The 27,563-nt window shown below is 40.3% G+C and overlaps 1 protein-coding gene across 1 annotated transcript in view; it reads right to left on the minus strand.

Moving 5' to 3' along the window:
• Positions 1-563: 563 nt before the first annotated feature.
• Positions 564-27,563, minus strand: part of tshz1 (teashirt zinc finger homeobox 1) — a 35,410-nt gene continuing 8,410 nt past the window's right edge. Inside the window, exon 2 of the mRNA XM_065288830.2 lies at positions 564-5,188. Coding sequence (XP_065144902.1) covers positions 1,788-5,188 — 3,401 coding nt within the window. The 3' untranslated portion in view covers positions 564-1,787. The remainder of the gene's footprint in view (positions 5,189-27,563) is intronic.

The raw sequence follows: 27,563 nt of genomic DNA on the forward strand, positions 1-27,563 counted from the left end.
AAAAAAACCTACTGGTGTGTATCTTGAGAAACAACAATGGCACTAATATATGTTAAGATGTGTCAGTGCAAGTTGTTTTTAAATTAAGGCAGCTCAAATATGCATTTTAGTCTGGGAGTAGGATAAGCCCTGTCCAGGAAAACTCCCCATATGTTATAAAATCAAGTCTACTGGGGGGGTGCCTAGTTATATCTTTGTTATATTAACTATTTTAATAAAGACAATTTATCACAAAAAAGTACAATGCGCATCAGAAAAAATTAATTTAAAAGTTTTGTGTAGCAGTAGTAGTGTTTTTGAACAACTTAAAGGTATAAAAAGTTAAAAAGGTCTTCATATGTACCATTTAGGTAGAGATATAAACTTTTGAGGTACTGTGCACCCTTTAGAAGTGTACTTTTCTGAAAAGGTACCGCGCCCCAGTGACGGCTTGTTCTGAGAGTGTACGGTTAATTTTAAGAGCTTAGATTTAGAATGAATAATTGCTGATTGTTAATGTGGCGTCCATAACAGTATTACAGAATGATGAGAAAGGACATTAATAAAAACAAGTGAGAGCAACATTAATCAAGAAATGCTTCAGGTTTTATTTTACAATTAAGGGACAAAAACATTTTTTTTCTTTTTTAATTAGGGAATTAATGGGACTTTTCACAATGGCATGATAAAACATTGAAATGTACTGGATTTCATGTTTTGCATTGCTTGGTTCCATTTTGCGCACCGTGCATCCACATAGATGCAACTTCCTTCAATTCAGTCAATTCATATTTACCACATCAGAGAACTTAGTTCATTGAAAACTAAATGATGAATTGTGGTTCTACAGCACATATACTGCATATACATCTCTGTACATATTATTTCCTTTTTGTTTACTATATATAAAATGACAATATAAAAGAATGCACACCATACAAACAATGTTGAGCTGCGCCAATTGGCAAGATATGGTGATGGAAATTTACACATCTTCGCTGATCATTTAAATATATGTGCTGTATATAAGATTTCAATTAAGTCTATACAGGTTGAAAGTGAAGCGAAAACCATAGAAAGGGAAAGAGTGGTACCAAAGCATACGTTTCAAATTGCTACTGTATAAAATGATACTTAACAACGAAAAACAATGATTATTAAAAACAAAGAAACGCCTTTGGAAAAACCAAAGTGTATAATCATAGGCAGCCAGTCAAAATCTTCCTTATCCTTCGAGGTTTAGAAGACTCAACAAAATCTGATGCATTGTTTTCACTTCAAAGGGTTGCAGAGTTTGATTTATGTCAAGCCAATATCTGAAATTCTCAAATTAACAAAATAGGTCTGTCTTACTTTATACATATTATCATAACATTCGACACTACAGAGTGCTTTATTGATGTCAGTCTTTTATAAGGTATATTAAGTGTTCAACACAAATCATTCTATTCAGAAGTTCTTTTACTATTTTGTTTTAGACCATGCCCATGGATACCATGTTCGTTTCATTCCCAATTCAACAGAGTACAAACTGTAAATTCTGTTTGAATGTGAAGTCACTCAAAGGATGAAAGGAAAAACATGCACATAACCGACACATATCAGATAAATACAATACAAAGCAAGAGTTAGAAATCATGAGACTGAAAAACAACAAGGAAAAAAATTTAAACAGATCATGGTCCAGTCAGGCAGTTTCATGACACAAGTTGAACTGACTTTCGAGGCTCAGTTCAGGCGCAGTGCAGTACAGTGATGTAGTGCAATGATTCTGGATCCAGTCACTTTACTGCCACTAGCCTGCTATCTTAGGCTTTTTCCAACTTTTCTAGCTCAGTAACAAAGATCAGGTGGTCCTCCGGTGACTTGCCGTGCGTTTTGCTGAGGTGCAGTTTCACGGCATGCTTGCTGACAAAAGTCCTATTGCACAGTTTGCACTGAAAAACGGAATTAGAGTCTTCCTCAGTCAAGCCGAGGGCACTGAATGTCTTGTCTGTGATCATTTTCGTGACTGCTTGCTGGTCTCTTATGAGGTCTATTGATAACTTTGAGAGGTCCTTCAAGCTGAAGCCCAAGTGGGTTTCTAAGTGGTTTATGTACGTGGAGGGAGTTCTAAACTGGGAGGCACAGTCACCACACAGGAACAGTGGGTGGCCCGAGTCAATGTTCTTTAGAAACTTGGTTCCACCTGTCCGCCTGAGTTGGTACTTGACGTTTGCCAACCAGTGGGAGATGGTGGTCATGGAAAGACCTGTAAACTTACAAATATGTACACGCTCCTGAGGACCAAGGTCTGTTATTATATACTTTCCGTCAGAGGTTTCTCGAAGGCTAGATGCAAACTGGGCCTGAAGAATCAGCAAATGCTGAGGGTTCCAGTTTGACTGCCTGCCTTTCCTTTTTTGAACAGGAGAAAGATCATCTAAGCCATCCTCAAAAGCACAGTTATCTGCATCTGACTTTTCCGATATGGAGGAAGGTGTCGATGACTTTGGCGTCAGACGACCCGTGAGGTTCTTCACCATATCCGAGATGTCCATTAACGCATTCTCTCGAAGAGGAGATGAGACTGATTCTGTCAAAGTGGATAGCATGGGCCGGGAACTGTTTGTGATGCTGCTGTTGGTACTGTTGTTAATAACAGTAGGTGAACAATTGTTTGTAGGTCCATTGCTGCTTTTGGACTTTGTCAGGTCCATGGGCTGATCATCATCGTTGTCATAATATCTGTTGATGGACTCAACTTGCTTGACCTGAGCTGGATTGTACATGGGTTTTTCCATCATGTTGTTGCTGATCTTATAAAGCATTGCTAGAGGGTCCAGAAGTGGACTAACCGTTTTGGAGGCCTTTCCCAAATGAGTGTTCATGATGGACTGCAATGCACTGAGGGGGCTGACTAAAGGCTGTTCTGGTGAGTGGTCAGTAATAATTCCTAAATTACCACAACCATTGGTGACTTGTGTTTTGGGGACATCAGTTCCATTCTTTACAGGATTATCTGTGTGGCTTTCCTTGTGTTCCCCTTCCCGATGAGGAACGTGCTCTGACTCTCTATCTACTGTGCCATTCTTTGTCGGCTTGCTGAGATCATCTGGTCTTGGCAAGTCCTTTCTGTCTTTGGGGACAGGGGAGGGTAATTCAGATGAAAAATGTTTGGAACTGCGTTCTGTTGATTTTTCATCCCTGTCTTTCTTTGACATTATTTTGCCTGTCACTTTCTCAACCAACTCCTCCATAGCCAAGACATTGCTTTTGTGGTTTGGAGGTGGAGATGGGCTGCTTGGAGAATGGATCAGAGCACTGGAGTCAGAGGTCAAAGATTTCAAGCTGCTGGCATTAAATGTTGGTTGCATCTGAACACTCTGAACGGCAGACAGAGATTTTATTGACCCTTGAAGTTGGTAGGCAGCATGAATGCTGGGATATCCACCCCAAGTGGGTGTACCTGTCTGAGCCTTACTGATTGCACTGGAAACAGTATTTTCTAAAGACTTAAGAATATCTAAACCACCTTTAGGAGTCTCCTCGAGATCTTCCTCTCTCAGATATTTGTAATGGCTAAGTTTCTCTGACTTGTCCACCTTCTCTGAAGGATCTTCTTTCTCTTGCTTGATTTTCTTCTCTTCAATTTCTTCCATTTTCTCTTCTTCTACTTCCTTCCTTTCATCCATGAAAGAGGGGTGTATTGGTGAATCTGGTTGAGATTTAATAGTGGGGGGTGGTAAACGTGTTGTTGTGGGGGGAAGAGGAATGGATTGGATTTTCTCTTCCACAACAGGGTCGAACACTAATTGCTTCCCCTTTTTAGAGGCGGAATTTGTGACTTTTAGAAAATGGCCAGTCACCATCATATGGGCTGTTAACTGCTGCAAGGTGTCATGGGAACTCCCACACTCCATACACTTAAGAATTTGAGCTTTTCTTGCCTCAAACTGCCAGGTATAACTTGCACCATTTTGGTAACCATAACGGTTATTAGCAGTGACATAAGGATTGGAAAGCTTTTGATCTTTGGTGGATGCAGTCTCTGCCAATGGAATTCCAGCAGTGCTTGAAATAGACTCAGGTGAACATGGAGACATCAGGTCCTGGAATGCTCGCTTTTTGGTGGAGGGAACCAGCTTTGAGGCAAGAGCTGGCATTGGTTCTTTGAGAGGCACTTTCTGGTAGTGTTTAGTTTTGATCATGTGGACACTCAAGTCCTGCAGTGATTCAAACGAGTGGCCACAATACATGCATTTCAGAACTTTCTGAGCATCTTCTTTGCCCTCCATCTCCATTAAAGATCGCTTCCTTGGCTTGGACCATTTCTTTCCCTTGTCGTCTTCCTTGTCCTTGTTGTCGTCACGGTAATGACCCGTTTCATTCATGTGAACCGTGAGACCTACTAGTGTGTCATAGGCTGCACTACAGTCCTTACATCTGAACTTGCTGGCACCCGTAAACACAGGCCCATACAGCTTATTGTTTTGCCGGTACAGCTGCACTGTGCTGAAGAGACTTGGTTCAGGCATTAGGTGGTAGGGAGTATGCTGTAAGGTTTTAGCAAGTGCTGCTTGGTGCCAGTCATATGCAACACCTCCACTGTTAGCACCGTTGATGTTTCCATTATTGGAACTGTTTAAAGTGGTGGCTTTTGTAGAATTGCTGCTTGGTGCTGCGTTTGTCTTGGTGCTTGCACTAACATTACTGCTGCTGCTAGCTCCAACGCTTGCAACGTTACTCGCGTGGCCGCTCACAATGCTGTTGTTTCCCTTGTGGCTGCTAGCAGTGCTGTTGGTACTGCTGGCACTAACTTTGCTTTTCATAATGTCTCTTGTGATACTTGACCAGGAAGCATCAGAAATCAGGTTTGCATAGACAGCTTTCATCTGTGCCAGGCTGTCCTGCAGAGACAGTCCTTCCTGCAGAGACAGTCCTTGTTCTGTTTCCATGTCTTCAACCTCCTCTTTATCCTGGCCCTCTTTGGAGGACGTGCTTTTAAAGTCAGCCAGGTGATCGCTGGTGTCGCTGAGGGGCGAGGCGTACCCAGCATCTGGGTTGGTGCCATTGCTGAGTGGCGAATTCTGGTAGCTCAGCTGTTCCCGTCCGTCGTCGTCTTCGTTGCACAGGTATTCTGCGTCCTGACCATCTAAGGAAAGGCCGTCGTCCTGCAGATGCTCCTCATCGATCTTAGCTGCCTTGAGCTCATCCTCTGGCACATAGGCTGTAAAAAACAAAGCAGAGGGGGAAAAGAGAGATGATAAGAAAAAAGAGCTCCAAAATGTGCAACTTTAACATGAATAGTTGAATAATCAAATTCACTTGTAAATTTTTTGTGTCGCTTTAAAAGCATTAGCCATGGGAAAAAGCATTGCTGTAACTGCATGTGTGTGTGCGCGCGCATGCCTACATAATGATCCTAAAGAGATTTTTTGTCAATAGTCCTGGCAGAGGACGCAGGTTTGCAATTATAAAGTGGCAAACATCCATATCTTGACTATGATAGATAGCACCTTTCACTGCTGAGACTAACAAAGCTATTCAGTGTAACAGCTCAGCAAGGGTAAAAGGGCACAGAAGAGTCCTTTGAAAATCAGTCCTATAAAGCACAAAAATTGTATTTTTGAAAAAACTTGAACTTTCAGGACATGCGGAACAGAAACAGTTAATTAAAATATTTTGTATGAGATTATGATAAAACACCACAACTGTCATTAAAAACTTAGTATATTGATAATTTAAAAATAAAATAAAATAAAATGATAAATATACATCTAATACAGCTATATTTACATCTAAATTCCCTCATCCCACTATCAGATCTTGAAAGCGGAGTTGTTTTCAAAACATGAACTCCAACTACGAACACCATATTGACTACTCTCTCTCTCTTTCTCGTCCTCCTTCTCCCTGTAGTTAGAGGGCACAGGCTGTGTGTGACATTGATCCAGCTCTCCCTTTCACTAGCCAAGCTAGACTCCTCTGAGTGTGAGATTGCTTCTGAGTTATTGCCAGGGATGCAGCGCGGGGTGCAGCTTGCCTCGATGCTGTTGGCAGAGGCGATGGAAGTTCTCGCAGCGAGCGATGCTAAAATGCAAGTGGAAATGGCATGTCATGTTGTCATGGTCCATGCTGTACTAACTCTCAGAGAGTCAAGAGAGTGTGCAGTCACAGGGAAAGACGTAGAAGGAAGTTTGGAGAGATTGACAAGATGGTTTATAACCAGACCCTTCCAGATTCATAGTCAGATATTTGATCATATTAAGATTATTGACATAGGGTGATAACCATGCCTGCTTGTATGAATAGTAAAACTTGGCATGCATGTTAATTAAAACATTTAGAAAATGCTAATGTGTTAAAGGTTTAAATGTGCACAAAAATGTATCACATTGTAAACTTATGAAAAAATATGTTTATTATAATAGCCATCCTACTCTCTAAATATCGACATTAACGTCTTCCTTCCTTGTCTATATTTTGACCAAAAAGGTCCCACCGGATTCATAAGAATCAGTTAACGCATTGATTTTTTAGCAAAAGCAGCATCAGGCCACAGTGTGCTTTCTTCTACAGCAACGTACATTCATGCTCATTTGTGCAAATAAAGCTTGCGCCCCTGCACGTTACTGCTAAGTGCACATTATTTCTCAAGGTAAAAAAGGATACTGAAATGTTGCCTACGCCACACACCAGAAAATGCTTATTTTCCTTGTCTAAATGTGCGGTAATAAGATGTACTGTCAGATGTATTACATGGGGGAAAAGGAACAGAGCAATGATGTTCACAAATGTAAGGTTTCATGTTTCAACCACAAAAAGCTCCTTCACTCCATTGTGTTCCGACAGGGCTTTGACAGAAACCGAGTGATAGCCCACTGTCTGCACCCGCAGCTGCGAGACAAAAAGAGAGAGAGAATGCTACTCGTTTAATTCGCTTAATGAATAGAGAATAAAGGTCCATGAGACCAAGTGCTTAATGAGGAACGGTAGGATTAAATTCCTGTTTCATCAAGCAGCTTTCGATCTACAGCGGGAGATAAACAGAAATGAGCTCCCTGCCATTGAGCGACATCAAAGTACCTCTTTCGAGTGTGCTTGTGTGCGTACGTGTGTTTTCGCAGCATGTCCGGCAATAAAAAAGCCTCCCGTTCGCTTTGTGAAGGCGGCATTGTTGCCATCAGCCATTTTGAGGAGAACACGAGAAGAAAAGACACAACTTTGAAGGCAACAGAAAGAGACGGAGCTGGAAAAGAGGGGAGAAAACGTGGAGCGGCGTACACTTAAAGAGTCGTTCCTTTATCTCAGTGAGCCACCAGGAAACGTCTGTCCGAGATGCCAGGATCCGTCTCACTGGTTGAAGCAGATGTGCTGTCAGCTTCAAATGGCGTGCAGCTGAGCACACGTAATCGGAACGGACTCCGTACCTGATGTTTGTAAGGTGCCATTTACTGCCGCGCCGAGGAAGCCGTAGGGGCGCGAACAGCTGCGGATGTGTGTGTGTGCGTTTGCGTCATTTGCATGCGCACTCGGATATTCTTAAAAGGATCCGAGCCTTGAGCTCCGAGACGGATTTCAATCCGTCAATTCCTCGGAGAAATCAAGTAGGCGGTATAAAGCGAAAAGGATTCGGTGAAATAAACATTACAAACTGTCAAATAAATCACTTATCCAAATATCGCTTTAAAAGAAATTCACGCCGCAACACGGTTCAGTGGATTGAAGCCCTGATAATTCCCTCAAGTCGCTGCAGCATTTAAGACAGCTTATCACGTTAAAACAAAGAGAGAAGTTTTTCATCTCTGCTATAATTACAGAGAGTGATGGAGCGGTGGATGGAGGGGCAGAGAGAGAGAGAAAAGTGAGATGGGGGTGGAAGAGAAAAAGAGAAGAAGAGAGCAAAAGAGGGCTTTTTCCGCAAAAGAGATGGGCAGAACCTGACACTAAATCGAGCGCGTCTCCTCAGCCCCTGACACCGCGTGGCATCTGACAGGCATGCGCGTTGGCATGTCACTGTCCTTGCATCAAGACGTCAAACCAGACTTGGCAATTTTTTGCCATCTGCGTCAAAAAAAAGGAAAGCGGCACCAGAAGACGGCACCGACAGCTCGCACTTAATAACCCAATCAGAAGTTTGACTGCTGACATCTCTTATCGGAGGCCTGCTTTTAAACATCACGCCGAACAATGAGAGCTGGATTAAGAGGAGAGCAGCGAGGGGAGGGGCTTGTTGTGTTTGTCAGTCAAAAATAAGTCTGCATTGTATTGCCGAGAGAAAAACGCTAAGATAAGTTGTTAAGAATACACACAATTAAGAGAATCAATAGTTGCATCAAAAGCATCTTTTTATAGCGAGGGACGAGAAAGACATGAGGAGCTTGATTCACAAAGTGCAGCTCTTTCCAAAGCATTGGGAACTCGGGATGCGCAAGACTACATTTTTTTTTAAATCTATTAGTCCTCTGGGTGCCTGAAAAACTTGAGGAGGGGGTGGGCTTACATAATACACATTCTTGAATTTAAAAAAACACCTGGACGGGGTGCAAGGGAATGGATTAGAAAGCAGAGGCATCAAGATATGTTTTGGACTATTAACAACTTGAAATGCCATGTTAAAAACAATGCTTGCAGTGGTATGCCCCCCTCAAAAAGAGTATTAAGCCCGCACCACCACCAGCTTTGTTGTTTAAGAAAGTTTTTTTTCACTCTTTTTATTAAGATACAAACATAAAATACAGGAAATATGTACACAAAATTAAAAACAAAACAATTGTCTAAATGTTGTCTTCAAGCATCAGTCAGTATTTAGTGTGACCTCTCTTGGCACGAAACACATCTTGAGCTTTTTGAGGAGACTGAAGTCCTGAAGTCATTCGATTCGAATTAGGATTTAATTTTATTTATGTTTAAGAGATCCTGCAGCTACCTGCTATTGCTCAAGTGGAAGGGAGTTTACCCTAAATACTTCACACTTCAGCTTATACTTTTATACCGTTTTTAATACTACATACATATTTCCTGGTTGTATTCTAATAAAGAGACTGAGAAATAATTATATGTGATCACTATACAATTGCAAAAACAACTAATCTAATAGTAGCATGGTGCAAGACTTTTGCACAGTAATGTATCTAAATGTATGGCTATCCTTTTCAAATAGACTATGAAGGCCGTCCAAGAAAAGTGCATCAGTAAACGCTATGAATTCGCTATTAAAAACAGCAATACATGCATAAAAGAAAAACACAACCACCAATTGTGTATTTCTGTCTATGGCTACAGGTAAATTCAATGCAACATTTCAAAGAGAGATTGACCATGCAGGCCATCTAAGAGCTAAAACACATCATTGCAGGTATAAATAAACAAACAAAAGAGTCAACAAAACTGATCAACTAGTCCGTTAACACGATCCAACCCGGTTAGAAGAACTGGTTCCATGTAGCTTAAACTAGATTTTTAGTGATAGTGTAGAGTTGTGCATGTTTGAAACGCACCAGTATGGACAGATGGAACAAAGGTGTGTATGTTCCCGAATGCCCAGCAACATCTAAAACAATCAGGCAGAGCACACAGGCCTTGTGACTGTGTGCATGTATGCAGTGTGAGTCGGTGTGTGTGTTGCGCGGTGAGCGTGGCCATCTGTGTCCAGAGCGGAGCTGTCACTGTGGCTGCAGAGATCTCACCGAGTTTAGACAGGTGACACAGCAACAGGACATGAGCGACACACACACACACACACACACACACACACACTCGCAGCCAACAAAGATCAGCCGCTGAGTGAACCTTCTTGCTATAGACTCATGACACCACACACACAAACACAGCCGGTGCCAGCACTTACAAACACCACCCACATACGAGCACTCGAGCGTCAAGATTCACATTCAGATGTCCAACAAACAGGAGAATCTTGACTCTGAATGGTCTATGGCGATTTTTCCACCAATTTCATGATTTTTCAATGACCTTGGCAATCATTTGTGGTTATTGAGAAGTTTCTTTTTTTTTAATAATTCAAATCAGATCGATTCATGAATTTGTTTCAAAAGACTCAAAAGTGAATCCGTCACAAATCAGACATCACAGTAGCTTGCATGCATGCACATTTTACTTCCTAAACTGTTCTCAATCCACAAACAGCAAGAAATTGTACATATATTCATTATAAAAATGTTTTTTTATGAGTGTGGTAACTAAAGGTCACCTTTATACACCTTTTTAGTATTATGTTGTACGTTTTTTTGACTTGCTATTTTATAAGCAGGAAAGTGGAGCAATGACAGAGGTATAGGATTTAAACACAATATGGAGTCGAACTTGCGTCAACAACATAAGCAACACATAATCTTGGCCTTACTTCTCTCAGAAAGACGCAAATCACTTATATACTTAAATAATATAAACTAAATCAAGAAATATCCCGTCAACCACACGCACCCACTTCCAAAACGATTCCCTGGACCAAGCCAGGTCCGTTTGATCGGCGCATCTGGTCCGTTTGAGAAACGTCAGACCTAAGTGTACAAACTCAAGGAGAGGAAAGAGAAGAAAATGCTCACGGACAGATCGCAGATGCCGACGGCCTCTCCTGCCATTGCTCCTCTCCCCCGCCTCCTTCCATTTATTTATTTATTTATTTTATTGAGGAGGAGAGCGGGCAATCACTACAGTCATTTGCACTACTAATGTCCAATTCTGCCTTCCCTCAGCCTGCTGATTTAGCCGGTCAGAGTGGTTTTGGAGTGTGCAGGGGAAAGCCGTGCCGTTTACCCGACATTTTAATGGGAAAACTGGCAAGTCTTATTTGGCTGGCCGATGTGGTTTGTCACTGGGTCTCCATTACATGCCACTCAACTTTGATGCCTTTGGACAGGGCTGATCAAACCATGTCTTTTGACCTACGCAGCACGCTGAAGGCAGACAGGAAGGGAGATGGAGAGAGAAGGGGAGAGGGGGAGGTAGGACACTGAAGGCTGTAAATAAAATGACATTATTATTTCCTCTGTCCTATCATGTAGAAAAGCCAATTATGGTAATGCTCTGCATGTCAGTGAGAATGCAGCAATCTCTCTCTCTCTTTCTCTCTCTCTCTCTTTCAGGGCAGTTAAAACAAGGCTTCGGTAGCACGATGCTGTCTGCCCCGGTCCACTTATGGCCTCCTGCAATCTGCCAGGCCTGTCTGCGGAACTGGCAATGGCAAATGTGCCACCGTAAAATGTGCTGCTTGCAGAAATGACTGCCATAGTGTGTATTACATACAATATTACAACTACTTGACTTTGAAAAAAAAAACAGTTTACTGAAATAAAGTCCAAGCTCCTTTTTTTGGAACGCCATCTTGATTTTCCACTGAGCTCACAGCAATGAGGAATGCATGCGATCGTGATTTCAAATTTGGCTAAAATCATAAAAAGCAGTATAATTAAGCTTTATATTTTTGGAATAGGCATCGAGTTGGGCCTACGATGTCCTAAACCTGCCTTTGTGGAAACTCACTAGGTATTGTAACAGACCAAACATTTGTTTAAGTATTGCAATCTCTGACCGTTTCCCAGGTGAGTTTTTCCCTTAACCTGTTTGCAGCGTTTTCTTTTGCACTTTCGTCTGTCATCGCATTCATTTCGAGCGGGGAATAATGATCGCCGTTTTCATTCTGTGGACGCGCACTGATTGATGGCTGCTGTTCAAAGTAATGAGGCCACTGCGGAGATGGACAGATTTCTGAGGGGGGTATGGCTTGTAAATCTGACACCCCTCTCTCTCTCTCTCTCACTGGCCCAATGTGAACCTACAAGAAGAGAAAAAGTCACATTTTTCACCATCTCGCACACAATCGTCCTCTCTGAGGACTTTCTTTGTGCTCCGTCTCCGGGCTTTTTTCGCCCTTTCTCTGTGAGACACATCTAACTTTATTACAGACTAAACAAAAGAAGGCTTTGAAGTGCAGACGGGCGTTTTACACGGACCCTGCCCACCTCTCCGTATCTGCTGACAGTGATGGGTGCTCCTGCGGACACTCTGGAGTAGACTCTCTGAATTAATATCTGCTTTGCCTCTTTAAGCATCTCTTGTAAAAGACTGGCCCAGCCCCCCCCCCATCATCCTCCATGTGGAATAGGCCACCATATGGTGGAATAGCTCCAGGCCCCTAAAGAACTGGTGTGGCATTCCATTCTGCACTCCAAATTCATCTTTTCCGCTTTAGATACTTCCGGACGAGTATAGATGGAGGTGTGTAACTAGGACAACGGACCGCTGTATAACATTCAGAGATTTATATCAAAGAGAGAGCTGGAGAGAAGAACAAATAATTGCAGAGTGAATTATAAAATGTGGACTTACAATAAAAATGTTAAAAATTGTGAATAATGAAATGGAAAGATTTCACTTAGAATTTCCGATAAAAAAAATGAACGTAAAAAATAAAACCAAACATACCAAAATATATTCTCTTAGTTAAGGTGCTACAAAAGGTTCTTCACAGTGAAGAACCATTTTGGTTCCCCAAAGAAAGATTTAATTAAAAAACAATGCGTTTCTTAAATTTAAATAACCTTTTCCGACTAAAATTAAAAAAAAATTTGAAACAGAAAGGTATTTCAGATGTTAAAAGTTTCGAAAAATGGTTCTTTTATGGTATTGTGTATCTGGTGCATCAATGTGTACTTGTCCAGATTTGTACTCCGTATAAATCTTTATTAATCATACGATCAAATTTGACTGCTTTCTGTATCTCTTTCAATAACGTTTAAAATCAGTAATTGCCAAGTAGATAAAAGAACGAAAAAACAGCAGTGTCAATGCTTTCACCTCACCTTACACTAACACACACTACGATATCACTCACTCAAAACACACAAGCACACACACTCCAATGTCAAGTCCATACTTATGCAAAGTGCGGCCTACTTTGTCATTTAATTTTTAAAAACCCTAAGGTCGTATAACACACTTTCCCTGTCATTTGCAAGTACATTAACTCGGTGGCCACGCGACAGCCAAATTATGCTAATGGGCTGCTAAAATGGGTCATATAGACAGTGCGTTTTACATTAGCTTCAAACAATAGGGAGGGAAGAGCAAAGCAGAGGTGACAGCAACACCGGGGGAGAGAGACGGGGTCTGTCTCCTTTACCCATCGCTACGTCCTCATCTATGGTAAATGGCAGTCTCCCATCCGCCGCGTGAAATCACAACATCGTCTCCGATCGTCCCCTAAGACTGTGGTACATGGTATGAAAATGCTTTCTGAATTATGAAAAGGCTCAATTAATGTATTATTAACAGCAATTGACTTTACTTGGCTAATCCGCTTTTTTAAGAGTATGGTGTGGCTGGACGTGTTGTTATCGTTCGCTTTGTATTGTGTAAATATAGCACAGATCTACTTATGATCACAAGCAATCTATGGATAAAAAGCAGAAGGTGCCTATAAAGCAGTCATATTTAGTAGGGATGGGATGATTACCGGTTTCACGATTAACCAAGATAAAATGTCTTGACGGTTAGTATTATTGTTTTAAATGTAATTATCATTACAGCGTGTTTGATTACAGTGATTTTGAAAACTCGCGGTAAATCCTGTCCAGCCAGAATCAGTTTGACGCAGGCGTGCACATGCAACATAGTTTTTTGCACAAGAAGGCATTTAAGGGTTAATGTATAACTTATTAGACAGATTTATAATTTTTTTTTACCACAGACATAATTTCAGGGACATGAAATAATAAATTGTGATTTTCAAAAATAAAACTTTTAAAAAATGTTTTCAGTGTGTGTATCAGTTCTTTAAGAACATTTCAGTTTGAACAAAACCATGATAATATTGTTAACTTTGGTCAGTATAATCAATATGAAATTTTTATACCGTCCCATCCCTAACATTTGTCGTTATATAGTTACATATTTTAGCACAAAATAAATATTAAATTATATGCATTTCTATAAAAAGACGGAAAACTGATACACGGTTAGTGTGAACAAATGTGTTACTTAATGTAAAAAAATCTCCGTTTTTTTTTTTACGTTTTTGCTTGTGATATATATACATAACGTATAATAAAATCATGTTTAAATGGTTTAACTTATATATTTTTTTCTTACTTTAACTTAAAAAAGGCTAAAAAAAAATTCAGTGTGTTAAATGAATATAACTGTGTGCATTTAGATTAAAACTGTATGTGAATTGTACTTAAAACTGCATGAAAATTCGACTTATATATAAATAACGCATCTTTTGACACTATTTTTTTTTAAGTACACTTCATGTTTCTCAATTAACATGAGGTTAGAAAAGCTGTATGCATAATATGGACAGAAAACTTATCAAAAAGCAACACAAACACAACAAAGATTTATCAGAACTATTCACACCCCATTTTTATATTACAAAATACGTGTATTCAAATGAAAAATCCTCTGTTGAAACAAGAAAAGAGCCTGTATAACTGGACGTTTGTCAGAAAGTAAAGCAATAAAGTGTTTCCAGGCTGACTGAAGCAGCTGTGCAGCATGTTGTTATTGCGAGCGCTTCCACACAGCGAATCACAGAGAGCCGAGTAAACAAGGAAAGGCTAAACGAGTGCATGTTAACTAATTAAACAGCACTCGTGATTGCTACCTCAATCTTCACCTGAACACTTCCACAAATAATTACCTTCTCGTAATTAGCGTTGTTGATAGAGTGTTTGCGTGCGACGCGCATCTGAAACGCCTGCGTTACTCGCAATGCGCTGAAGATATCAAATCAAATATTTGAATGGCTGGCAAATTAATGAAATTTGGAGGTCAATTAAATTCATGTTTGTAAACAGACATTTTGTTTTATTGCTAATATATTTTATTGACGTTCGTAATGGCGTTGATAAGCAGGAGGCATCAAGAGCTAGCTAGGAGCAGAATGAACACAACAGGCCCGATTTTGGTAAAAAAAAACAGCAATGCATTGCGATCAATAACGCCTCCAATAACTGATTTTCCACCCATCCGTGCAGCTGTCCTTTAAAATCTCCTCGGTTGTAAAAAAACAAACACAAATATTTCACATTGTTTGTTTATGTTGCGTGTCCCACTGCTAGTTCCTGCATTGCAGTGCTTTTTATCTGTTTCTTTATGCTATCGTCTCTCTCTCTCACACACACACTCACTATCACACGCTTTTTCTCTATCCAAGCTTGGTCGTAGTGGTTGGCGGGCCGTCATGCCGTCAGGCGCAGTCAATAAATCACCTTTCGCCGTTGTCATAGAGGAGCAGCCCAGCCGTGAGACAATGGCCATTATATCCTAAGCACTGCAGTCTCTTTCCCATCTGGCCCTTTACGGGCGAACCGCTGTTTCAGCTGTTGGTTGGCGGGGTGAAAAACCGTTCGTTCACTCATGCAGGATTGCAGCGCTTTGTAATCCAAAGGTAAACCCGGAGCCCGTATAGGGCGCCGTCCACGCCTCCCCTGACCGAGAAACAGATAACACGCCATGCAGCTCGGAGCTTAGAGACACAACAATGTCAGAACAGACAGAGAACCCCCATGTGAAGAGGGAACTATATGGAGAGCTGTTGTGTGAAGATGAAGGAAGGAGTTGTTTTTTGTCTCTTTAAATCCCCACGCACAGCCTTTCTACTAGGCCATCACCTGAGCCGAGTACCTGACAGAAAACTCAAACAACACACACACACACAGCAGCTGCTCCCATTGCCTAGCAACTACCAGTTGATAGATGATCCTAAAAGATGTATAATTACCATAAATCAGTCTGCTCTAAAAAAGAAGAGATGAAAAACACTACAGACTGCAGAACTAACACTGGGCAACCATCATTAACATGCTGCCGTCTTCCTCGTACTCTTCCTCCTCTCATACCTGACAGATCAATGAGATGTGTTTTGGATATAACAGAGAACTTTGCCTCTTAAAGACCTCACGTCACTGGAAAAAAATTAGTTTAGTTTTGTTTCCCATTTAGGTAATAAGGGGTTTGATTCCAGCTTGTCTCACTTCCCAATGCCGTTATGCAGTTATTTATTAGCTTTTAAAAACAAATGTAGCAGGACTGTGATGCACCACCGGAATGTTTGTGGTTGTTGTTGTATTTATCAGGAGTTAAAGACTTCCCGTCAAACCTCTGACTGAAAAGCAGCTGTTTGGTGAGAGGTGGGCTGTTTGTGATCTAATCTGAAGAAAAGCAGCCACGAAGCGGGACTCCATCCGGGAGCGTCCAGCAATCGCTCAGCGTGATAAGTTCCCAACTCTGAGGGATAAAATATGACTGCAGCAAAGTACAAACAGGGTTTGATAGCAGATCATAGATTAAGGTCTAAACCATAACAAAAGTGATTGCGATGAGAGCACTACGTCGAAAAGTTTCTTGAAAGAGGACACTTGTGATGAATGACCATAATCAACATGCAACTACAGAAAATAATTCACGGAAAAATCTACACGAGGAATCCGGCGAAGCGAGACGAAGAAAGCGGCGAAGGAGGGGGGCAAAAAGAGATGGTGGGAAAGAGAGACAGAGAAGAGTAAAAGTGATAAAGCAAGCATGTGAGATGTGGAAGAAAGTACACTTAAACGAGAAAAAAAGTGCAGGATCATGTAAGTAATAAAAAGAAAGAGAGAATGGCAGAGATGATCATGTCACAAAGAGTGACAGGAAAAAACGAGAGAGCAGGAGGACAAAAAGCACCTCCTCTCTTGGGCCGTGACCTCACCAGTTCAGTCTAGCTGAGTCTGGTTGCACAATTACCCATCAATCAAATATGCCAGTGCCGTCATCCCACCTCTCAACTAACACACACACACACACACACACACAAAGTCCCAGATCCTGACCCTTCCCTGACCGGGAAACCCTGCACATGCTCGAAACAAATATGGGCAGCAGGCATGCGGTGGAGATCCACTGCTTATTCATTTGTGAAACTGTGGAATCCTAAAGGAAGCAGTCGGATAAGGGCGGACCCCCCTTTGCTTACACACAGGCTGGATTGTTGTCTTTCAACATCCTGTAATGCTATAGGAGGGAGCACTGAATTAAAAACGCTACTTCCTGTTTTATATGATCCGTGATGATGGTGGAGCGGGAGGTGCGGGGTCAACTCACTGTAAACTTTAGCAGCTCTCCAAAGACCAGACCGTTACAACTGGGTGTCGGGTTACGCTCCAAAGAGCATCTCCACACTGGGGAAAAGGAGCAGGCGTCGTAAATAACCCTTCACGACGTCCCATAAAACAGAGGGCTCTGCTTGTCTCTCTCTACTGTCTACCCTTTCCTCCATGCACATTTGGTCTGCATAAACTACTAAAGAAATAAAGCGTCTGATGTCATCTGTTCGCTTCACGCCTCTGTCGGAAAGGGGACTGTTGGTGTTGAGAGGTGTTTAACCTTCATCTGCTCAGGGGCAACTGTTGGTTTCTGCTTTGATGACATCAGCTAGGGAGGGCAATGTTGTCAAGGCATTCATTGTGTTGAAACACAAACTAGGACAGGTTGTCGGCTATATAAATTTAAAATTAGGCATTCGGCAGATTCTTATATCCAAAGTGACTCAAATTGTATATCCTTGTATCCACTGTGTTACAGCATGTGCGTTCCCTGAGAATTTAACCACAACCTTTGCACTTTTAAGACAATGCTCTACCAACTAGGCTACAGTGTTGGTGCAATAAATTGGAAAAGAGTAGTAACAATTTTAAAAGGGATAGTTCACCCAAAAATGAAAATAATGTAATTAATGACTCACCCTCATGTCGTTCCAAACTCGTAAGAGTTTTCATCTTCGGGAACACAGTTTAAGATGTTTTCTATTTAGTCCGAGAGTTTGTTGACCCTTCATTGAAAATCTATGTACGGTATACTGTCCATGTCCAGAAAGGTAATAAAAACATCATCAAAGTAGTCCATGTGACATCAGTGGGTCAGTTAGAATGTGTTGAAGCATCGAAAATACATTTTGATCCAAAAAAATAATAATTACGACTTTATTCAGCATTGTCTTCTCTTCAGCGTCTGTTGTGAAGCACATGCGCGAGACTAAAGTGACGCGGATGACATATGATGCGGCTGACGTGTTTTCTGGTGCGCCCCTGCTGTTTTTTATGTGCACCCGGGCTTCGTTTACAGTCTTAGGGAGACGCACGCTGTAAGTTTGAAAAGAAACATTTGCAAACAACACGTCATCCACGTCACTGCAGTCACGTGACTTTAGTCTCGCGCATGCGCTTCACAACAGACGTGGAAGAGAAGACAATGTTGAATAAAGTCGTCATTTTTTTTTCTTTTTGGACCAAAATGTATTTTCAATGCTTCAATGGACAGTATATGGACAGTATAGCGTTAATAAACATTATTTTCATTTTTGGGTGAACTATCCCTTTAATAATAAATGTGGTTTATTATAGTTCTACATTTTTTTTAAATTATGCTTAATAAATATTATTAACTACAACATTATCATCAGGAGTACACTACAGGAAATGATGGCGAAAATTTAGGGGAGATCAGTGCATGTTGCAAGCTAGATTTAAACCACAGTCACCCACAAAGCACAATGTCAGTGCACAACTGCTAACCACCATAACAATAAAGTTATGTTCTGTAAGAGACATCTCATCTTTCTAAAGACAGATTTTCATTCAGCCTTTATGTGTTGAGATGCTGCCACATAAAAAAACCTCACCTACGCTTGGACACATTGAAAAACTGAGGCTGAAGGACAGATAATGATAAATTTGCTGGTAAGAGTCCTGAACAGACACATTCCTGTGACCCCGGGCGCAGCCACACAAAGAGTAGGAGCCTCTTTCTTTTTTCCCAGAAGCCTCTGTGACGGGCGTGAAAGTGGGCTGAGAGGGGAGCAGAGTGTATGGAGGGTCCTGAGAGGAGCACTAAATCACACAGAGGCCCACATCACACACAATCAATAACAACACATCAGAGACACATAGACAGAGAGATAGAGAAAGAGAGAGAGAGAGAAAAAAGGGAAAAGTGCAAAAAGCTCATCCCTCAATACATGAAATCCACAGCATTGCAAAACTCGCTAAACCTTCCAGAAACAAACGACCTCGCTTTCCCCGCACGCGCGCACACACAATTAAACTTTCACAGCCATCCAATTGCCCTCTAACAATACGCCGTCCCCCACATCTTCTCTCTTGTTCTTTCCTTGCACCTAAATAATATTCACCATGATAAATGATGCCATAACTCCGATATCCACAATCAATCTGGCCTTTAAAGACACATCCATCTTGTGTAATGTTGATGGGGGACTCAGTCAAATGGAGAGACGTGACTGCTTTGCTGACCTGAGAATGATGGGGGGGCAGCGGCCCCACTGACTGATGCCTGTCAGGCCACATCTGGCTGCAAAAATAAATTAGGCTTATGAAGACAAATGAAAAGGCTTGCTCAGCCGCTGAGAGAGAGAGAGAAAAGAGAGAGGGAGGGGAATGTGCAAGGAAGGAATGAGAGAGAATAGAAGAAATAAAGATCAGCAACCTGCTGAGAGAGGATTTCTCCTAAAGGGGATAATGTTGCAGTAACACTCAACCTATAAAATACTTTTTTTGTGTTTTTTATTTATTCATTATTCGATTTTCATATCCTAAGGCCAAAAACTACAAAACAACCTGTAAACAGCTGTGATCTTACAGAAGTTTTGGAATAAATAAAATTGTACTTGGAACTAAGGTTGCAACTAGCAATCGTCATTAGCAATGCTAGCTAAATTGACCGATTCTCAAATTACCAATACTACACCAAACAATGGAAAGCACAAAACTATTTTTATTTCTTAAGAAACTTTCAATAAAACTGAAATGAAAACAAAAACATGCTAATTTAATTAACAGGGTTTTAAATAAAACTATGTAACCGTCAAGAGTCTTCACTGCATTATTTTTAAACACAATGCATTAATACTGATTAGATGTCAGATAATTAAATGAGTTTGACAGATGCAGGCCTATAATTCAAATTAGCAGTACGTTTTTCTTCAACAGTAAATCAAATTTGCGTTTAATTTTTGATATACAATCCATTTACATGAACTTAACATATAACTACATGCATTTAGATAAATAACATTACATTCGTGGTAAGACAGCAATTAGAGAGTTAGCAGATACTATTTGATACTTTCAGAAGTTTGATGTAGTTACTTTTATTTATTTTAGCATAACTTTGTCAAATTTGAGCATCCCTACTCTAATTGGCAGTTTCCCAGACAGGGTTTAGGTTAATCCAGGACTAGGCCTTAGTTATATTAGGACATTTAAGTAGTTTTTACAAACAAACAATAATGGTGTGAATCTTGGGACAAAACAATGACACTGATGTGTTTTAAAAGATTAGTCAATTTTCTTAAAGAAAAAATCCAGATAATTTACTCACCACCATGTCATCCAAAATGTTGATGTCTTTCTTTGTTCATTTGAGAAGAAATTATGTTTTTGAGGAAAACATTCCAGGATTTTTCTCATTTTAATGGACTTTAATGGACCCCAACACTTTACAGTTTTAATGCAGTCTAAAATTGCCATTTCAAAGGACTCTAAATGATCTTAAATGAGGCTTAAGGGTCTTATCTAGCGAAACGATTGTCATTTTTGCCAAAAAAATAAAATAAAAAATTATGCACTTTTAACTCTTTCACCGCCAGCGTTTTTAAAAAAAGTTGCCAGCCAGCGCCAGCGTTTTTCATGATTTTCAACAAAGTTTAATGCCTTACAGAAAATGTTCTTCTTTAAATAAATAAACATACAATATACCAAATGAAAGAACAGACCCTCTGCTTTCAAACAAAAAAAACCGTTTCATCCTACCTTTAGTGGTTCTTTTGCAATCAGCTTTTGAATATGGGTAGGTTTTTGCAAAAACACCATATTTTGAGCAAAAAGCAAAAATAATTCCATATTTGTGACGGACTTTTCATAGAGATCCCATTCAGAGAGATCTTTAAAACAGACACGGACATGCAGCAGCTTGCCATAGGGCAATACTTCCGGTTTTAAAAAGTTGCGGAAGGGCGCCACCTGGTGGATAATAGCGGTATTGCGGAAAGACGGAAAATCTCATCATTGGCGGGGAAGCGTTTTCTCTTAATTGACAAGATATCTCGTCAATGGCGGGGAAAGCGTTAAACCACAACTTCTCGTCTTCCTCCGGTCCTGTGGTGTGCAAGCGCGACCTCACGTAATACGTCATCATGTCAAGAGGTCACGGATGACGTATCAAAACTATGCCCCAGTGTTTACAAGTGTGGAGAAAGAGGACCGTTCCGATGTTGTTGTATGTGGAATGATACTAATAAATGTCTTTGTGTCAGTTTATTGTATAAAATGGTCCACAAATGTGCATTTCATATATATATAACATGAGACCTTTCAACGTTATTACGCAATCACGTGAGATCGCGCTGGCTCATCACACAGCCGAAGCAAGAAGACAAGTTGTTGATTAAAAGTGCATATTTTTATTGCCAAAAATGACAATCGTTTCGCTAGATAAGACCCTTATGCCTCGTTTGGGATCGTTTAGAGTCCTTTGAAGCTGCGTTGAAACTGCAATATTAAACTGCATTAAAACTGTTAAGTGTTGGGGTCCATTAAAGTCCATTAAAATGAGAAAAAATTCCTCAAAAAACATAACTTCTTCTCGACGGAACAACGAAAGACATCAACATTTTGGATGACATGGTGGTGAGTAAATTATCTGGATTTTTTTAAGAAAATTGACTTATCCTTTAAGATATGTCAGTGCAAGATGTTTATAAATTAAGGCAGCTCCAACATGCATTTTAGTCTGGGACTAGGATAAGCTCTGTCCGGAAAAGATTTTGCATTCCGATTTATACACATTCACATTTTGTGATGCTAAACTTGTAAGATCTTCCCTTAGGATGGGGGAATGCGTGGCCTCCTCTTTGCGTCATTAAATGTTTACTGCGCGAGGATCATTACACACCACATATTCAGAGCTTGTCCGAGGGGTCGGAGGTCAGGCGCAGAGCTCAGAAACCCAGTATTCGAGAGTCTGTGGAATTCATCTACTACCGGCCCTCAGTGTAAAAGACAGAAAGCACATTTTGAGCGATGGGTGAATGTGCCCTATAGACTAGTACACAGCAGTGTGAACTATATTTGACCTCATTCCCGCCTTCTCTCTTTCTCTCAGCTGGAGCAAGTAGACTTAAGAATGAAGTTTGTTCAAAATGACAGATTGCGATAGAGCAAAGCTTATGCTTTTAGATGTCTTCAGCTCGGCATTACATAGTTTTATCGCCTCAAATGGATTTACATTACATTTACATTTGTGCATTTGGCAGATGCTTTTATCCAAGTGCATTACAAACGATGCGGATCAAACCCATGACCTTTTGTGCTGTGTAATGCAATGCTCTACCAACTGAGCTACAGGAACACTTATGCACATGATTATTTAAAAAAAAAAAGGCTTTTTTGCATGTGGCATGCTCGAATGGTATAGAAAAAGTAAAGCAGGAAAAGTTTTTTGAGAGAGAGATAGGGCGGAAAGGAAAGGCAAGTTGGTGTGTAGTTGACAGAAATATTACAGGCCCATTTTTTGGCAACAGGCGAGCGGCGAAAAGGTGGGAGGGAATTGTGTGTGAGAGAGTGAAAGAACGAGAGAGATGGATTATGTGTGTGTGTGGTGGTGGATAAGGGGGAATGAACTCTCCCAGGCTTTGTCATATGAGTTTTCCCAAGCTCTGGCCTCTTTGATAAATGACACATGTCATTCTGTCAGTATGTGACAGCCCAGCTGGGAGGGCCTCTGATGTATGGCCACACTGCTAAAGGAAATCAGGCTTTTCTGGCATGGACGCAGACCATGCCCTTTATATAAGGTCCCTGCTTTCCTACACGGCTTTTTCTTTCATTTCTTTTCTCCTCCTTTTTTTGAATGAGAGAGAGAGGAGAGTCTTTTATGAGCAGAGACGTGGAGCTGTATTTGCAGATTGATTTAAGGTTTGCGGTGAGGGAACAGCCAATGCAGGTCAGATGGATTATGGGTAAACGGCTTTAATTCTTCAGCTCTGAGGTTTCTTTTCACCTGCGAGAAAACGCATACACACAACAACACTCTTAACGGCAATGTCCTGGTGGAACGATGCACGTTCTCGTAAAAGCATCAAACGTAACTATTCATGTCTTTGCTGAATAAAAAGCAGAGATCAGAGAAGGTACCAGAGAAATACTCAAATCAACCGCATTGTCTTTACAGCTGTGACCTAAATTTAGTGTGAGAAAAGAGGATACTGTGGAAAGGGGGTAGAGACGGTGAGAGAGTTTCATTTAGCATTTTGTTTGTTGACAGTCTGCAGAAAAAAACGAATGAAAGGTGCGGATACTGGTGTTTTGTTCACACAAACAGTGATCCTATTGGAGCTAAAATGATTAAAAAAAACATGCACACTATCTTAAGTTAGCTTTCTTTCGGCGTTGGTCTGCCCATAACAAACAACTAAACGTCTGTGACTTCTGAACTATGTATGTACAGCCAATAAATACAGACACCTGAAAAAAAAAAAAAAAAGGAAAAAAGACAGACATATTTTAGCGACAGGAACAGGCAGACACATTTCAGCCTTTATACAACAATAACAGCGTATAGGCAATAAATCTGCCAGCGGGTTTTAAAAAACACACACGCTGCAAGACTGACATCAGACAAACATTTGGTGAGACGAAAAACAGAGCGATACGTGAAACGACGCCCGGTCGAGTTGTGGAGAAATCGCCAGTTTAGGATAAAACACACGTAAAAGAGGTACGCTGTCAAACAGACCCTCGAAGGCGTGGTAGCACTTTCCTGACCACCTGGGGGTCGTGAACTGCTGATGACCCCTGGTTTGATTTGTGATGGGTTCGGAGGAGGAGGGAATGGGAGAATGGTGTTGTTAAACGAGAGGAGAGTATCATTAACCAATGAGTGATGAGCATAGGACAGTGGTAGCCCCTCCCCCTTCTGTTCTTCCACCACTGTCTATCCCAAAACAGTGTCCTAACACCCATCCTGCGATCTGATATTCACATACCCCCACCCCAAACCTTTAAAAAGCATGCAAATTGCTTTAAAATGTTGCTTGCTCACAGTTTTTTTTTTTACAATAGTTAGTGAACAAGTCTTTTTCTGCATACAATGATTTAAAGGATACAAAACAGAGTGATATAAAGTTTATAATTCCTCACTTTTATAAGGCGCTTTGGATAAAAGTGTCTACTAAATCCCTAAATGTATAATACACAGCTCCCTAACCACCGCATATAGAACAATAATGAAAACTAAGCTGTAATGACTTTCATCAATCTTTATATTTCAAGCCCTCCCCTCCAACTAACTGTCATACAGACCACTTTTCACAAGCCAATCAATTCCCGATGGATACGGACACGTCTTGCCTTTCTGTTTTTACTTTGAATATCCCATTTCATTTTCACAAAGTAAAATAGCATGAAGGCCTGTACATGTTGACTTTAATTGTAAGGATTAGAAAGAGGGTGAAAGCGGTAACGGAAAACAAAATATGGTGCAAACGGCCTTGAGGAGCAGTTAAGGGAAAAACAAAATGCCACAAATGTTAAATGTGCCCCCAATTCAAAACAAGCTGTCGTTCACTCCGACAAACTAGGCCTAATAGGAGCAGCCGCAGTTTTCTTCCGTGCACATAGCTTGCTACACATCTCCCCGTGTGCATGTATTGACGGACGATACTTGAAACAGAGGTATATTTACATGAAAGAAACGACACCTCAGTATTTATGACACGTCCTCGCTGAGGCTCGTCACGCAGCGCCTGCTCTGACGCTTCTAAGTAGGGCTGGATTGTGCTGCCATAACCAATTTAACATGGAGACGGTGGGATAGAAGTACAGCTACACACACGTGCACACACATACAGACCTCAATGCTGGGTTATAGGAGAACACTTTGTGTCTAATACTGTTAGTAAATGAAGAATTCACTGGCACGTTGCATGTTTTTGCAAAATACGATTGACACATTTTAATGTTTTGATCTAGAACCGGTTTAGGCCTGAGACAGTGCATGTCAACAGACCTGTCATAACATTGAGGAGCTTCAATCGGCTCTAAAATCTAGGACGTCTACTACCTCATTGTTGATTTAAAGGAACAGGTGACCTAGCTTTGCAATCATTTATTTAACCCTTTAATGTCATTCCATGGGAGTTTATTTTTCCGTGGAACAGAAAACAAGAGTTCATGGAGACTAGAAAGTAAGGAAAACTACAATAAAAGTGAACGGTAACTACCTTTTTAATGATGGCATGGTGCACTTTTGGAGCGAACAGCTTCTGGTTTCTTGACTTTTATAGTTCGGAAAAAACAGCCTTTTGGATAACATCCATTATTGTATCAATTGAAAGAAAAAAAAACATTGATGACAAAACAAAATTTTTGAGTGAACTTCACTAGTGATAGGACAATACAGTGCAGAGACCAATATATCGGGCAATATTTGGATTTTTATTATCGGTATCAGACGATAAATCTTTTTTAATTGGCCAGTAAATTTCCTAATAATTAAATTTGATGTTTGTAATAAAAAAAGACATTCTGTGTCACTCAATGTAAAGCCAAAGTGTCACAGACAGTAAAAATGGCCAATCATGATTGACTTTTTAACATTATGTTATGTTGTAACAACACACCTATTTAAACAGTACCAGATGTCAGATCCACATTAATTATTTTCTTGTAAATATGTTTTAATTACTTTAAAAGGGTATATTTATAAATGTTATGCGTAACTAATTTTTTTTAGTTTACCAATTTTCTGTTTGTCTCTTATTTACTGTGATAACATTTGTGTTTTATCGGCCATACAGCTTTCTTAATATCAGTTTCAGCCATAAAAAGCCCATATCAGTTAGGGCTGGGTATTGGCAAGGGCCTCATGGTACGGTACATATCACGATACATTGCCCATGATACGATGTATTATGGTACGATGCGATAGGCTGCATGCTGCGATACATTGCAATACTTTATCTTTTTTTAATCAAAATTTTATTTAAGCCAAAGTGCTTCCACATATCGGCTTTGAAAGCTGCAGGTGTTATTACATTTTCTGCCACTTTCTCACTCCCGCTAACTTCTAAAACATTGGCGGAATGGCCGTACATGGAGAGCGACAACTACAGCAGCGGCGGATGAGGTCGTTTGACGAGATGCGCACAGAGGGATTCAATTTTTTTGTAAATATCGATAGTAGAGATTTAAATGTCGATACACTATTGTGGAAAAATGTATCACGATGGTTAGCTGTATCAATATTTTTGCACAGCCCTAATATCAGTCCAGTCGACCTCTAAATTTCACCTTTTTCCTATAATAGGGTTTTCATAGTGATGGAAAAGTAAATGTTTGTTCTCCTCTTTTAGAGTCACCTGACTTATACTTAACCGCACATCCATTCATCCTTTAAAATCTTACTTCTCAAGCTCACAGACTTTCAGGGCCAAGCAGAACAGGTCAATGATCAATGATGCGTTTCTTGGTTAAAGTTTCACCAACCGCATGGCTTTCAGTCAGCTGGCCTGAAATAGTTAATCCTCATGTGTGTCACACATTGGTGCGCGTGTTTATGTGCGCATGTGTAGAAGTCTTACTTGGAAGCATATGGCTTTACAAAAGTGGTGGCCAGCAAAAAAGGGCAAAACAGGAAGGGGAGGTGGGGAAGATCTGAAGGGGACACCCTCCCACTGGTTTCTCAGACTGAAGATTCAAGCTTAGTGCTTTGATTGACAGTGTCTGGACGAGTCTTTCTCCAAACAAGCTTTAGGCCTCTCAGAACATGTGGCATTTCAACGTGATTGCGTCCAAATCACTATAAATACCTATAAAGTCGAGTCTGGGAGACAAGTCACGACATGTACACCCGTCTATTAACGGATATAAAAATTCTAATACAGTTCACATCCCTCAGGGCTTCTGTATGTGAATGAAATAAAAAACAGATGTTGAAATATATTATGGAAATATTATGGCAACTCATACAGTAGGAAGGATCGTGTCTAGTTTAAGTTTCACATTTTTAGCAAAGCCGATACACAACTTTTAAATTAACTTTAAAAGTTGTCAAAGCGTATTAAAACCAACGTCATAATAAAAAATAAAGTGTTTATCAAAAAAGCTATGGCAAAAATCATCCATTGACTTTATTAAAACACACTTTTCCATAGACGACAAAAGGTGATCTAACATAAACATTGATGTATTATAAAAAAATACATTAAATATCAACAATATTAAAAATAACAATAAAATAAATTGTGCACATGACAGCAGAAGCGCAGTCACATTTATTCTTTAAAAACTAATATCAACTTTGTATCTATTTATCAAAGCTCCTAAAATATGAAAAATTCTGAAACAATAGTAAAATGTATATGTCAAAGACTGGAAGGTATATAGAGTGATGATATACGATTCGAAAGAGAAAGAGAGAATAAAACAACAGATGACCTGCCTGCTGTCCATCTAAAAAAAAAAAAAAAACGATAGCGCTTCGCTGTATAATTCTCCAAGATGCCTTATCAGCACCATAAA

This window comes from Paramisgurnus dabryanus, chromosome 19, assembly GCF_030506205.2.
Source record: "Paramisgurnus dabryanus chromosome 19, PD_genome_1.1, whole genome shotgun sequence".
NCBI classification, from domain to species: Eukaryota; Metazoa; Chordata; class Actinopteri; order Cypriniformes; family Cobitidae; genus Paramisgurnus; species Paramisgurnus dabryanus.